At 50.9% G+C, this 13,462-nt stretch overlaps 1 protein-coding gene across 2 annotated transcripts in view; it reads right to left on the minus strand.

Annotated features, from left to right (window-relative positions):
* Nucleotides 1-651: 651 nt before the first annotated feature.
* The window catches only part of MACROD1 (mono-ADP ribosylhydrolase 1), a 410,094-nt gene continuing 397,283 nt past the window's right edge, over nt 652-13,462 (minus strand). The window contains exons 6-11 of one of the 2 annotated variants that reach the window (XM_038764531.1): nt 5,237-5,358; nt 4,292-4,322; nt 1,820-1,893; nt 1,449-1,530; nt 1,150-1,177; nt 652-819 (exon numbers count right to left, since the gene is read on the minus strand). In XM_038764531.1, coding sequence (XP_038620459.1) covers nt 1,173-1,177; nt 1,449-1,530; nt 1,820-1,893; nt 4,292-4,322; nt 5,237-5,358 — 314 coding nt within the window. In that variant the 3' untranslated portion in view covers nt 652-819; nt 1,150-1,172. The remainder of the gene's footprint in view (nt 820-1,149; nt 1,178-1,448; nt 1,531-1,819; nt 1,894-4,291; nt 4,323-5,236; nt 5,359-13,462) is intronic. The other variant, XM_038764529.1, reaches the window with a different exon arrangement.

Here is a 13,462-nt window from a genome sequence, read left to right on the forward strand (position 1 = left end):
TTCTGTCATACTCCCATCGCTGAATGCTTTCTGAGGGCCACAACGCTGTGCTGAGTGCTGGGGTAGAGACAGATGATCGGACTGGTGCCCAGTCTCACTCGGGATGCCATGATTTTAGGAGGCCCCGGGGAGAAGCGGATTATTGACCCCATTTTGCCCCAGGTCAGTCACTTGACAAGTGGAATCCCCTGCCGTCATCCCGTATGCTTTCCACTGGGCCACTCCGTACGCCCTCCCTTCACCTGCATGGATACCGCAACCCCCTCCCTCCCGGCCCGCGGGATGCGTGGCTTTTTTGGTTTTCTTTGTCACGCCTTCCCTCTCCCCGTCCTGTGCCTCAGCCCAGAAGATGGGGAACAGGGTTTAGTCCCGCAGCTGGGTTTGGGTTTCGGCTGGTTTCTGAGGCTGACGAGACCACTCGGCTTCTCCCCAGGCTGGTGCGGATTAAGTTCTTCATCCCGCTAATCCTTCCCCACTAATTCCCGGGTTTGCCTGGCGGGCCGGTGGGAGAATGCCATGAGGCCTCCTTTCCGGCCCCCACCTACTGTAGCCCTTCTTCCCCACTGGCCCCGAAGGGAAGGGAAACTGAGGGCAGGTCCCAGCTTGACCCACCCGGCCCCCTGCCCACAGTAAACAGCACACACCCCTGTCTGGAGAGGGGGCGAAGAGGGTCAGCAAGCTGATTTCTTTATTGGGAACACCACACGCTCACACTCAGGAAGGGCAGGCCGCCAACACTTGAAGGGGCGGGTTGAAGCTTCGTGCTGGCTTTGGCTGCTCTGTGTGCGCCTCAGAGATGGGACTGCAGCCTTGGTGAGTCTGAGGAGAGAGGCCGGCCCCCCCCCAAGGGGACCTCTCATTTAGCAGAGGCCGCGGCAAACGGCCCCCCCAACCCGGCCCCCCGCCCAGCTTGGCCCCGTCTGCATGCACGGGAGGGCACCTTCCCACCACCCTACGGGGATCGGCCGCTGGAGGAGGAGAGGCGGCTTAGGGAACAAACCCCACTGGCCTCAGCCGCTTCCAAGGGCCTCCTCGTCATGGGACATTGGCGTGCGGTGGGGAGAGGGTCAGTGTTAGCTGGTGAAGGGGAGGGGGGAGTCATGTTCACTGCACACCGGGTGGGTGGGGAGGGTGGCCAGAGCCTCTTACCAGTCCTAAGCTGAGGGCCTGCATCAGGCTGGAAGGCAGAGGAGAGTGAGGGCTGCTGTCCCGGACAGCTGCCCTCGACCTCCTGGCTCCCCTGCAGCCCTGCCCTGCTCTGGCCTTCCTTCTGCCTCCAAATAGGGCCCGGGCAGCCCCGGTTTCTGAGGTGGGGTGGCCCGACTGGCATGGAGGCTGGAAGGCCCAGCCTTGGGGGGAGCTGGCTGGCTCCCTCACGGGAGGGGATGGTGGGGCTGGGCACGGGGGAGAGGAGGAGCCCCGGGGTCTGCCCCAGGGGAGCCGGGTACCTGCGGGGAAGAAGTGGGGCAGCTGCTGGCGGTAGATCTCCTCATCCTTCTCCAGGAACACACACAGAACCAGCCGCTCCACCTGGGGCCAGAGGAGCCGCTCAGCCGGGGGCCCCAGCGCCCCCAAAATGGGAATCCTTGAGCCCCAGCCAGCCAGCCATCCGGGCCAGCAGCCCCCCTGCCGTAGGACGTCTCTGGGGACGGGACTGGGGCCACGAAGCTGCTGGCTCTTCATGGTCTGCCCGCCCCTCCGCCCCAACCCACTCCCAGGTTTACGCACCCCTGACACATGCCCCGGGGGGGTGGTCTGGGAGCGCAAATCTGCTCCCGTCCATCCCACAGACCCCCCCCCCCCCCCCCACCAACTGCACCTTGTCCTTGTGCTCCTCCAGCCACTCCCGAAGGGCAGTGAGCACCACCGTTGCGGCCGCCTCGTTGGGGTAACCTGAAGGAAGGGATCATCATCATCATCAATCGTCTTTATTGAGCGCTTACTATGTGCAGAGCACTGTACTAAGCACTTGAGAAGTACAAACTGGTAACATATAGAGACAGTCTCTACCCAACGTTGGGCTCACGGCTTCGTCTCCGCTCCCATCCTCTCACCGGGCCAGTCAGTACGCGTTTCCTCTGTGCCAAGTGCTGGGGGATGTACCACCCAATCTAGACTGTAAGCTTGTCGTGGGGAGGGAACGTGTCTACCGACTCAGTTTTATTATTATAATGGCATTTGTTAAACGTTTACTACGTGCCAGACACTGTACTGAGCACCGGGTGGGTACAGAGAAGCAGCGTGGCTCAGTGGAAAGAGCACAGGCTTTGGAGTCAGAGGTCAGGGGTTCAAATCCCGGCTCCGCCAATTGTCAGCTGGGTGACTTTGGGCAAGTCACTTCACTTCTCTGGGCCTCAGTTCCCTCATCTGGAAAATGGGGATGAAGACTGTGAGCCCCCCCATGGGACAACCTGATCACCTTGTAACATCCCCGGCGCTTAGAACAGTGCTTTGCACATAGTAAGCACTTAATAAATGCCATTATTATTATTATAATCATTATAATGGTATTTGTTAAGCATTTACTATGTGCCAGACACTGTACTAAGCGTTGGGTGGGTACAAACAAATCCGGTTAGATATAGTCTCTGTCCCACATGGGGTTCAGAGTCCCAATCCCCATTTTACAGATGAGGGACCTGAGGCCCAGAGAATAATAATAATGATGGTATTAGTTAAGCGCTTACTATGTGCCAAGCACTGTTCTTAGCAAAGTGAAGTGACTTACCCAAGGTCACACAGCAAACAATTGGCAGAGCTGTGATTAGAACCCAAGACCTTCCGATTCCCAGGCCTGTGCTCTATCCAACTATCTAACTCTGTATATAACTCTGTTATATTGTACTCTCCAAAGTGTTTAGTACAGCAGCGTGGGGAAGCAGCGTGGCTCAGTGGAGAAAGCCCGGGCTTTGGAGTCAGAGTTCATGGGTTCGAATCCCAGCTCTGCCAACTGTCAGCTGTGTGACTTTGGGCGAGTCACTTCATTTCTCTGTGCCTCAGTTACCTCATCTGTAAAATGGGGATTAAGACTGTGAGCCCCCCGTGGGACAACCTGATCGCCTTGTAACCTCCCCAGCGCTTAGAACAGTGCTTTGCACATAGTAAGCGCTTAATAAATGCCATCATTATTATTATTATTACAGTGGTTTGCACACAGCTATAATTGATTGACTGACGCAATCAGGCTGGACAGTCTCTGCCCCACCAGGGGCTCTCAGTCTCACGGGGAGGAACAGCAAATGTCCGGTCCCCATTTACGTCACCTCTGATGGGAAGAGGGGGATCAATCAATCAATCAATCGTATTTATTGAGTGCTTACTGTGTGCAGAGCACTGTACTAAGTGCTTGGGAAGTACAAGTCGGCAACACATAGAGACAGTCCCTACCCAACAGCGGGCTCACTGACCCGGGGCTTGGCAGGGGCAAATAATAATAATAATAATAATAATAATAATAATAGCATTTATTAAGCACTTACTGTGTGCAGAGCACTGTACTAAGCGCTTGGGAAGTGCAAGTCGGCAACACATAGAGACAGTCCCTACCCAACAGCGGGCTCACTGACCCGGGGCTTGGCAGGGGCAGATAATAATAATAATGATAATAATAATAATAATAGTAATAATAATGATAGCATTTATTAAGCACTTACTATGTGCAAAGCACTGTTCTAAGCGCTGGAGAGGTTACAAGGTGATGAGGTTGTCCCACAGGGGGCTCATGGCCTTAATCCCCATTTTACAGATGAGGGAACTGAGGCCCAGAGAGTAATAATAATAATAATAATGATGGCATTTATTAAGTGCTTATTAGGTGCAAAGCACTGTTCTAAGCGCTGGGGAGGTTACAAGGTGATCAGGTTGTCCCACGGGGGGCTTACAGTTCTCCATTTTCCAGATGAGGTCACTGAGGCCCAGAGAAGTGAAGTGACTTGCCCAAAGTCACCCAGCTGACAATTGGCGGAGCCGGGATTGGAATCCACGACCTCTGACTCCAAAGCCCGGGCTCTTTCCACTGAGCCACGCTGCTTCCCTCACAGAGCTGACAAGTGCTGGAGCCGGGATTTGACCCCATGACCTCTGACTCCAAAGCCCACGCTCTTTCCACTGAGCCATGCTGCTTCTCTCACACAGCTGACAAGTGGCGGAGCCGGGATTTGAACCCACGACCTCTGACTCCAAAGCCCGGGCTCTTTCCACTGAGCCACGCTGCTTCTCTAGGGGGTCGGGGTGCCCAGCCCGGTGCCCAACCCTTTGGCCACCCGCCGCCCCGTGCAGGACGCTCACTCACCAAAGACGCCGGTGGAGATGCAGGGGAAAGCCTGGATGAGAAACAAGGGGCATTTTTTAGACTGTGAGCCCACTGTTGGGTAGGGACCGTCTCTAGATGTTGCCGACTTGGACTTCCCAAGCGCTTAGTCCAGTGCTCTGCACACGGTAAGCGCTCAATAGATACGATTGAATGAATGAATGAACCTCCATCCCCCCCCTCGCCCACTCCCTTCCACGTTCCAACAGGACCGGAAGGAAGGATGATAATAATAATAATTATTATCATCACCTTCTATTATTATTGCCTTCTAGACTGTGAGCCCACTGTTCGGTAGGGACCGTCTCTATATGTTCCAACTTGTACTTCCCAAGCTCTTAGTACAGTGCTCTGCACACAGTAAGCGCTCAATAAGTATGATTGATAATTATTATTATCACCTACTATTATTATCACCTTCTAGACTGTGAGCCCACTGTTGGGTAGGGACCGTCTCTATATGTTCCAACTTGTACTTCCCAAGCTCTTAGTACAGTGCTCTGCACACAGTAAGCGCTCAATAAGTAGGATTGAATGAATGAATGAATGAACGAACCTCCATGGCGCGGCATCCCCCCTCACCCACTCCCATCCACGTTCCAACAGGACCGGAAGGAAGGATGATAATAATAATTATTATTATCACCTTCTATTATTATTGCCTTCTAGACTGTGAGCCCACTGTTGGGTAGGGACCGTCTCTATATGTTCCAACTTGGACTTCCCAAGTGCTCAGTCCAGTGCTCTGCACACAGTAAGCGCTCAATTAATACGATTGATTGATTGATTGATATTTCCTGGAGCTACGGGGGCAACAGGAGGGCCCGCTCCAGACCCAAGTGCCATCTCTTGGCCCCCGGGCCCAGGGGCGTTGAGCCAGCTGGGTGGGAGGAGGGCACCCCATCCCGCCCCCCGGCCCCGACTCACCACGGACCGGAGCCGGTTCTCCAGCGCCAGTTGCAGGCTGTTGAGGTAGCAGCTGCGGAGCTCCTGGGCCTGGCCGGGGCTGGGCTCCCCCTGGGCGATGGGACCCACCGTGTGGATGACGTCTGTGGGGAGATTCAGGGGGCTCACCGGTGGGCGAGGCCTGCCTGCTGCTCCACTGTTGGGTAGGGACCGTCTCTAGATGTTGCCAACTTGTCCTTCCCAAGCGCTTAGTCCAGTGCTCTGCACACGGTAAGCACTCAATAGATACGATTGAATGAATGAATGAACCTCCATCCCCCCCTCGCCCACTCCCTTCCACATTCCAACAGGACCAGAAGGATGAGAATAATAATAATAATTATTATCATCTATTATTATTGCCTTCTAGACTGTGAGCCCACTGTTGGGTAGGGACCGTCTCTAGATGTTGCCAACTTGTCCTTCCCAAGAGCTTAGTACAGTGCTCTGCACACGGTAAGCGCTCAATAGATACGATTGGATGAATGAATGAACCTCCATCCCCCCCTCGCCCACTCCCTTCCACATTCCAACAGGACCAGAAGGATGAGAATAATAATAATAATTATTATCATCTATTATTATTGCCTTCTAGACTGTGAGCCCACTGTTGGGTAGGGACCGTCTCTAGATGTTGCCAACTTGTCCTTCCCAAGAGCTTAGTACAGTGCTCTGCACACGGTAAGCGCTCAATAGATACGATTGGATGAATGAATGAACCTCCATCCCCCCCGTCGCCCACTCCCTTCCACGTTCCAACAGGACCGGAAGGATGATAATGATAATAATTATTATTATCACCTTCTATTATTATTGCCTTCTAGACTGTGAGCCCACTGTTGGGTAGGGACCGTCTCTATATGTTCCAACTTGTACTTCCCAAGCTCTTAGTACAGTGCTCTGCACACAGTAAGCGCTCAATAAGTACGATTGATTGATAATTATAATTATCACCTACTATTATTATCACCTTCTAGACTGTGAGCCCACTGTTGGGTAGGGACCGTCTCTATATGTTCCAACTTGTACTTCCCAAGCGCTTAGTCCAGTGCTCTGCACACAGTAAGTGCTCAATAGATACGATTGAATGAATGAATGAATGAACCCCCATGGCGCCGGCATCCCCGCCTCGCCCACTCCCTTCCACGTTCCAACAGGACCGGAAGGAAGGATGATAATGATAATAATTATTATTATCACCTTCTATTATTATTACCTTCTAGACTGTGAGCCCACTGTTGGGTAGGGACCATCACTAGATGTTGCCAACTTGGACTTCCCAAGCGCTTAGTACAGTGCTCTGCACACAGTAAGCGCTCAATAAATACAACTGAATGAATGAATGAATGAACCCCCATGGCGCGGCATCCCCCCCTCACCCACTCCCTTCCACGTTCCAACAGGACCGGAAGGATGATAATAATAATTATTATTATTATCACCTTCTATTATTATTGCCTTCTAGACTGTGAGTCCACTGTTGGGTAGGGACCGTCTCTAGATGTTGCCGACTTGTCCTTCCCAAGCGCTTAGTACAGTGCTCTGCACACAGGAAGTACTCAATAAATACGATTGAATGAATGAATGAATGAACCCCCATGGCGCGGCATCCCCCCCTCGCCCACTCCCTTCCACGTTCCAACAGGACCGGAAGGATGATAATAATAATAATAATTATTATCACCTTCTATTGTTATTATCTTCTAGACTGTGAGCCCACTGTTGGGTAGGGACCGTCTCTAGATGTTGCCAACTTGTACTTCCCAAGCGCTTAGTACAGTGCTCTGCACACAGTAAGCTTTCAATAAATATGATTGATTGATTAGTACAGTGCTCTGAACACAGTAAGCGCTCAATAAATACGATTGAATGAATGAATGAATAATAATAATGGCATTTATTAAGCGCTTACTATGTGTAAAGCATTCATTCATTCATTCAATAATAATAATGGCATTTGTTAAGCGCTTACTATGTGCAAAGCATTCATTCATTCATTCAATCGTATTTATTGAGCACTTACTGTGTGCAGAGCACTGTACTAAGTGCTTGGGAAGTACAAGTTGGCAACATATAGAGACGGTCCCTACCCAACAGCGGGCTCACAGTCTAGAAGGGGGAGACAGATGACAAAACATAACATATGAACAAAATCAAATAGAATAAATGTGTACAAGTAAAATATCGAGTAAAAAATCTATACAAACATATATACATAGATACAGCACTGTTAGAAGCACTGTTCTAAGTGCTGGGGAAGTTACAAGGTGATCAGGTTGTCCCACGGGGGGCTCACAGTCTTCATCCCCATTTTACAGATGAGGTAACTGAGGCCCAGAGAAGTGAAGTGAAGGATAGAGAAGCAGCGTGGCTCAGTGGAAGGAGCCCGGGCTTGGGAGTCAGAGGTTGTGGGTTCTAATCCCAGCTCCGCTGCTCGTCAGCACCGTGATTTTGGGCAAGTCGCTTAACTTCTCTGGGCCTGTTACCTCATCTGTAAAATGGGATCATAATAATAGTAATAATGGCATATATTGAGTGCTTACTATGTGCAAAGCACTGTTCTAAGTGCTGGGGAGGTTACAAGGTGATCAGGTTGTCCCATGTGGGGGCTCACAGTCTTTATCCCCATTTTAATCCCAATTAAGACTGTGAGCCCCCCATGGGACAAGCAGGTCACCTTGTATCCGCACCCCCCCCAGCACTTAGAACAGTGCTTTGCAAATAGTAAGTGCTTAACAAATACCATCGTTATTTTTTTTAATGGCATTTATATTAAGCACTTACTATGTGCAAAGCACTGTTCTAAGCGCTGGGGAGGTTACAAGGTGATCAGGTTGCCCCACGAGGGGGGCTCACAGTCAATCCCCATTTTACAGAAGAGCTGAGTCACAGAGAGGTTAAGTGACTTGCCCAAAGTCACACAGCTGACAGTTGGCAGAGCTGGGATTTGAACCCATGCCTCTGACTCCAAAGCCCGGGCTCTTTCCACTGAGCCATGCTGATTATTAATTATTATTATTATTATTATTATTATTATTATTATTATTATTGGGGGATAGGAGATACAGGGGATGGGGAAACCTCCTGCACCTTTCCCTACCTGCTGTGCTCCCTTCCTCCCCACGGTCACCCCACTCCAAACAATGGCACTGTGGTGGGAGGATGGGGTCTGTGGCCCCCACCCTCACCCCTGGCCTTACTCATGATCCACCTGACGGAGAAGCAGCGTGGCTCACTGGAAAGAGCCCGGGCTTTGGAGTCAGAGGTCATGGGTTCAAATCCCGGCTCCGCCACTTGTCAGCTGTGTGACTTTGGGCACTTCGCTTCTCTGGGCCTCAGTTCCCTCATCTGGAAAATGGGGATAAAAACTGTGAGCCCCCCGCGGGACAACCTGATCACCTTGTAACCTCCCCAGCGATTAGAACAGTGCTTTGCACACGGTAAGCGCGTAACAAATACCATCATTATTATTAGCTCGGGGGACCCAGGGTTTTATAGGAAACCCCCATGTCAATCTCCTCCCTGACCCTCCCACCCCAAAGGGGAGGAGGCATTTCCTACACCCTTTCACCTCCTGGCACAGAAAGATCCCAAGGGGGACCCATGGACTTTAGCCACACCTGCTGTGCTCTCCCACCTCAACCCCAACATCAGACAATCATAGAGAGGCAGCATGGCTCAGTGGAAAGAGACATTATTATTATTATTATTATTGTTATTATTATTATTATCCTGAGGGTTCCCCCTGGGTGGCCTGGCAGCCTCCTGCCCACCCGCCAGCCCTGCCACTGGAGAAGCTCTGCCCTTTTGGCTCAGGCCCTGCGTTCAAGACTGTCTCTTAGACTGTGAGCCCACTGTTGGGTAGGGACTGTCTCTATATGTTGCCAATTTGTACTTCCCAAGTGCTTAGTACAGTGCTCTGCACATAGTAAGCGCTCAATAAATACGATTGATTGATTGATTGATTGATTGATTCAAGGCCTTGAGTTCCAGGCCCAGCTGCTGCCTGGAAGAGGAGGCTGCCTGGCCTGGGGCTCTGGGGGAGGGAGGTCTGAGAGGGGATGGAAACCAGGATCCCGGGGAGGGGGGCTCCTTTCCCTAGGCCCTGCTTCTTTTGAAATGATATTTGTTAAGCGCCGTTCCTCTCCTTGGGAAGGTCAGGGAGAGTACCGAGCCCTCACCTGGGCTCCCGAGGAGAAAATGGGGCTCATTTTTCTTTGGGTTTTTCTCTCCCGCTCCCCAAATAGTAAACACAATCTGGCCCTGTTGTCGGCTTGTTTTCCTTCGGCAGCTGCGAGGACATTAGCAACTCAAGGAAATCACTCGAGAGAACAGCAGGGGCTCAACCGCACAATTAAGGCAAGGAATAAAATACACAGCCCCAGCAGGGGATGGGGGGGGATGCCCCTCCCCTCCTCTTCTTCCCCTCCTCTTCTTCCCCTCCTCTTCTTCCCCTCCTCTTCTTCCCCTCCTCTTCTTCCCCTCCTCTTCTTCCCCTCCTCTTCTTCTCCCTCTCCTCTTCCTGCCCTCTCCCTCCTCCCCATGAAAGCCCCTGCCCATCCAGCTCCTGGCCTTCTCCTTGTCCTCCTCCTCTCCCCTACCCCAACAAATGTCCATTGACTCTTCCCCAGGGTCTCCTCCCCTCCACCCTCACGTGTGTCCGCAGACTGTTCCCCGGGGCCTCCTCTTCTCCCCCACACAACACACAACATGTCTCCCCCTCCTCCCCCTCTCCCCCCCATCTTACCTCCTTCCCTTCCCCACAGCACCTGTATATATGTATATATGTTTGTACATATTTATTACTCTATTTATTTATTTATTTATTTTACTTGTACATATCTATTCTATTTATTTTATTTTGTTAGTATGTTTGGTTTTGTTCTCTGTCTCCCCCTTTTAGACTGTGAGCCCACTGTTGGGTAGGAACTGTCTATATGTTGCCAACTTGTACTTCCCAAGCGCTTAGTACAGTGCTCTGCACACAGTAAGCGCTCAATAAATACAATTGATTGATTGATTGATGTGTCCGAGGACTCTTCCCCAGGGCCTCCTCCTTTACCCTAACTACCTTGTCTCGCTACTCTCTTACTACAACCCAGCTGGCACACTTCACCCTTTTAGTACCAACCTACTCACTGTACCTCGATCTCATTTATCTTGCCACCGACCTTTTACGCACCACCTGCCTCTGGCCTGGGACACCCTCCCTCGTCATATCTGACAGATGATCATTCTCCCCATCTTCAAAGCCTTCTTGAAGGAATCTCTCTTCCAAGAAGGCTTTCCTGATTAAGTCTTCTGCCACTCCCTTCTGCATCCCCCCCGTCTTGCTCCCATTATTATTATTCATTCATTCAATCGTATTTATTGAGCGCTTACTGTGTGCACAACACTGTACTAAGCACTTGGGAAGTACAAGTTGGCAACATATAGGGACGGTCCCTACCCAACAGCAGGCTCACAGTCTAGAAGGGGGAGACGGAGAACAAAACATATTAAAATAAAATAAATAGAATAAATACGTACAAGTAAAATAGAGTAATAAATATGTACAAACATATATACATATATACAGGTGCTGTGGGGAGGGGAAGGAGGTAAGGTGGGGGGATGGGGAGCGGAGGCGGGGGGGGGGGGGGAGTGTTAAGCACTTACTATGTGCCAAGCACTGTTCTAAGCACTGGGGGGGATACAAGGTAATCACAGTTGTCCCACGTGGGGCTCACCGTCTTAATCCCCATTTTACAGATGAGGGAACTGAGGCCCAGAGAAGTGAAGTGACTTGCCCAAAGTCACACAGCTAAGTGGCAGAGCTGGGATTAGAACCCACAACCTCTGACTCCCAAGCCCGGGCTCTTTCCACTGAGCCACGCTGTTTTAGCAAAGCTCCTCAGGGTGGGATTTACATCATCAATTATTTTCTTGCTAGGCAAAGCAGTCAATCAGTCAACTGTATTTATTGAGAGCTTACTGGGTGCAGAGCACTGTACTAAGTGCTGGGGAGAATTCAATATAACAATATAACAGACACACTGCCTGCCCACGACCAGCTCATAGTTTAGAGGGGAAGACAGACATTTATATAAATGAAATTATAGATATGTCCTTACATGCTGTGGGACTGGGAGGGGGAATGAATATAGGGAGCAAGTCAGGGCGACACGGAAGGGGGTGGGAGAAGAGGAAAGCAGGGCTTAGTCGGGAAGGCCTCTTGGAGGGGGTGGGCCTTCAATAAGGCTTTGAAGTGGGGGAGAGTAAATGTCTGTCGGATATGAAGAGGGATGGCATTCCAGGCCAGAGGCAGGAAGTGGGCGAGGGGTCAGCGGCGAGATAGATGAGATTGAGGGACAGTGAAAAGGTTGGCACTGGAGGAGTAAAGTACGCGGGCTGGGTCGGAGTAGGAGAATGGCGAGGTAAGGTAGAAGGAGGCAAGGTGATTGAGTGATTAAAAGCTGATGTTAAGGGGTTTCTGTTAGTTGCGGAGGTGGAAAGTATAATAATAATAACAATAATGGCATTTATTCAGAGCTTACTATGTGCAAAGCACTGTTCTAAGCCCGGGGGAGGTTCCAAGGTGATCAGGTTGTCCCTCGGATGGGCAACCACTGGAGGTTCTTGAGGAGGGGGGAAATGTGGCTTGAATGGTTTTGCAGAAAAGGGATCCAGGCAGCGGAGTGAAGTGTGGACTGGAGTGGGGAGGAACAGGAGGAAGGGAGGTCAGCAAGGAGGCTGACACAATAATCAAGGCGGGATAGGAAAAAAGTGCTTGGACATTAGCAGTTTGGATGGAGAGGAGAGGGCGGGTTTTAGGGATGCTGTGAAGGTCAAACCACTTAGCCTTGGATTGAATACGTGGGCTGAACGAGAGAGAGGAGTCAAGAAAAACACCATTATTATTATTATTATTATTGAATTTGCTAAGCACTTACTATGGGCCAGGCTCTGTACTATGTGCTGGGTGGATACAAGCAAATCATTCTGGACACAGTCCCTGTCCCTCAAGGGACTCACATCCCCTCCCAGCCCCACAACACATGTACATATCTGCAATTTATTTATGTTAATATCTGTCTCCCCCTCTAGACTGTAAGCCCCTTGTGGACAGGGAATGATTGTTTATTGCTGTATTGTACTCCCCTAAGCACTTAGTACAGTGCTCAGCACACAGTAAGCGTTCAAGAAATAGGATTGATTGAATGATTAAATGAATGACTACAATCCAAGTTTCCGTCAACCCTTAGAGGAGGGGTCCGAGATGACAAACCCACCCCCGGCTCTGAGACCGGAGGGGTAGGGGTGGAGTGTTTTAGACTCAGTTTTAGACTGTGAGCCCACTCTTTTAGACTGTGAGCCCACTGTTGGGTAGGGACTGTCTCTATATGTTGCCAACTTGTACTTCCCAAGCACTTAGTACAGTGCTCTGCACACAGTAAGCGCTCAATAAATACGATTGATTGATTGAGTGAGATAACTATAATGATTGTGGTATTTGTTAAACGCTTATTAGGCACCAAGCACTGTACTATGTGTTGTGGTAAGTACAAGATAGGCTGGATAAAGTCCCTGTCCTACCTGGGGCTCGTAGTATAGGGGAGAAGGCAGAACAGACATTTAAGGACCATTTTACACACGAGGAAACTGAGGCAGAGAAGGTAAACGTCTTGCCCAAGGTCCCACGGTGGGCAAGAGACGGAGCTGGAATTAGAACCCATGACTCCAAGACATCTGCTTTAGCACTAGGTTAAGTTGCTTCTCAATGCACCCAGGGGGCCAGTGAAAAGGAGGTACCAAAGGCGGAACTTTGGGGGTACCCCAAAACAAATCGAGGCTGCACTTTGAGGGGTGCACTTTGGGCGGCTGTAGTTTGGGGGGTGCTCCAAAATAAATCGAGAGGGAGAAAAATTTAGGAACTCAGGCTGGAGACAGGGTTAGGAGGGGGAGGAGAAAGGATCTGGGGGGTGGGGGGAAGTGGGCCAGAAGGCGGGGGCATTGGGGAACAAGGAGCCCAGGGTGAGGGTCCGCCTGGGCAGGGCAGGGCGGTCAATAGCTCCTGTGTGTGTCTACCTTGGAGGCCTTCCCAGACTGAGCCCCTTCCTTCCTCTCCCCCTCGTCCCCCTCTCCATCCCCCCCATCTTACCTCCTTCACTTCCACTTCCCCACAGCACCTGTATATATGTATATATGTTTGTACATATTTTTTACTCT

This window comes from Tachyglossus aculeatus, chromosome 22 (assembly GCF_015852505.1).
Source record: "Tachyglossus aculeatus isolate mTacAcu1 chromosome 22, mTacAcu1.pri, whole genome shotgun sequence".
Taxonomy (NCBI): domain Eukaryota; kingdom Metazoa; phylum Chordata; class Mammalia; order Monotremata; family Tachyglossidae; genus Tachyglossus; species Tachyglossus aculeatus.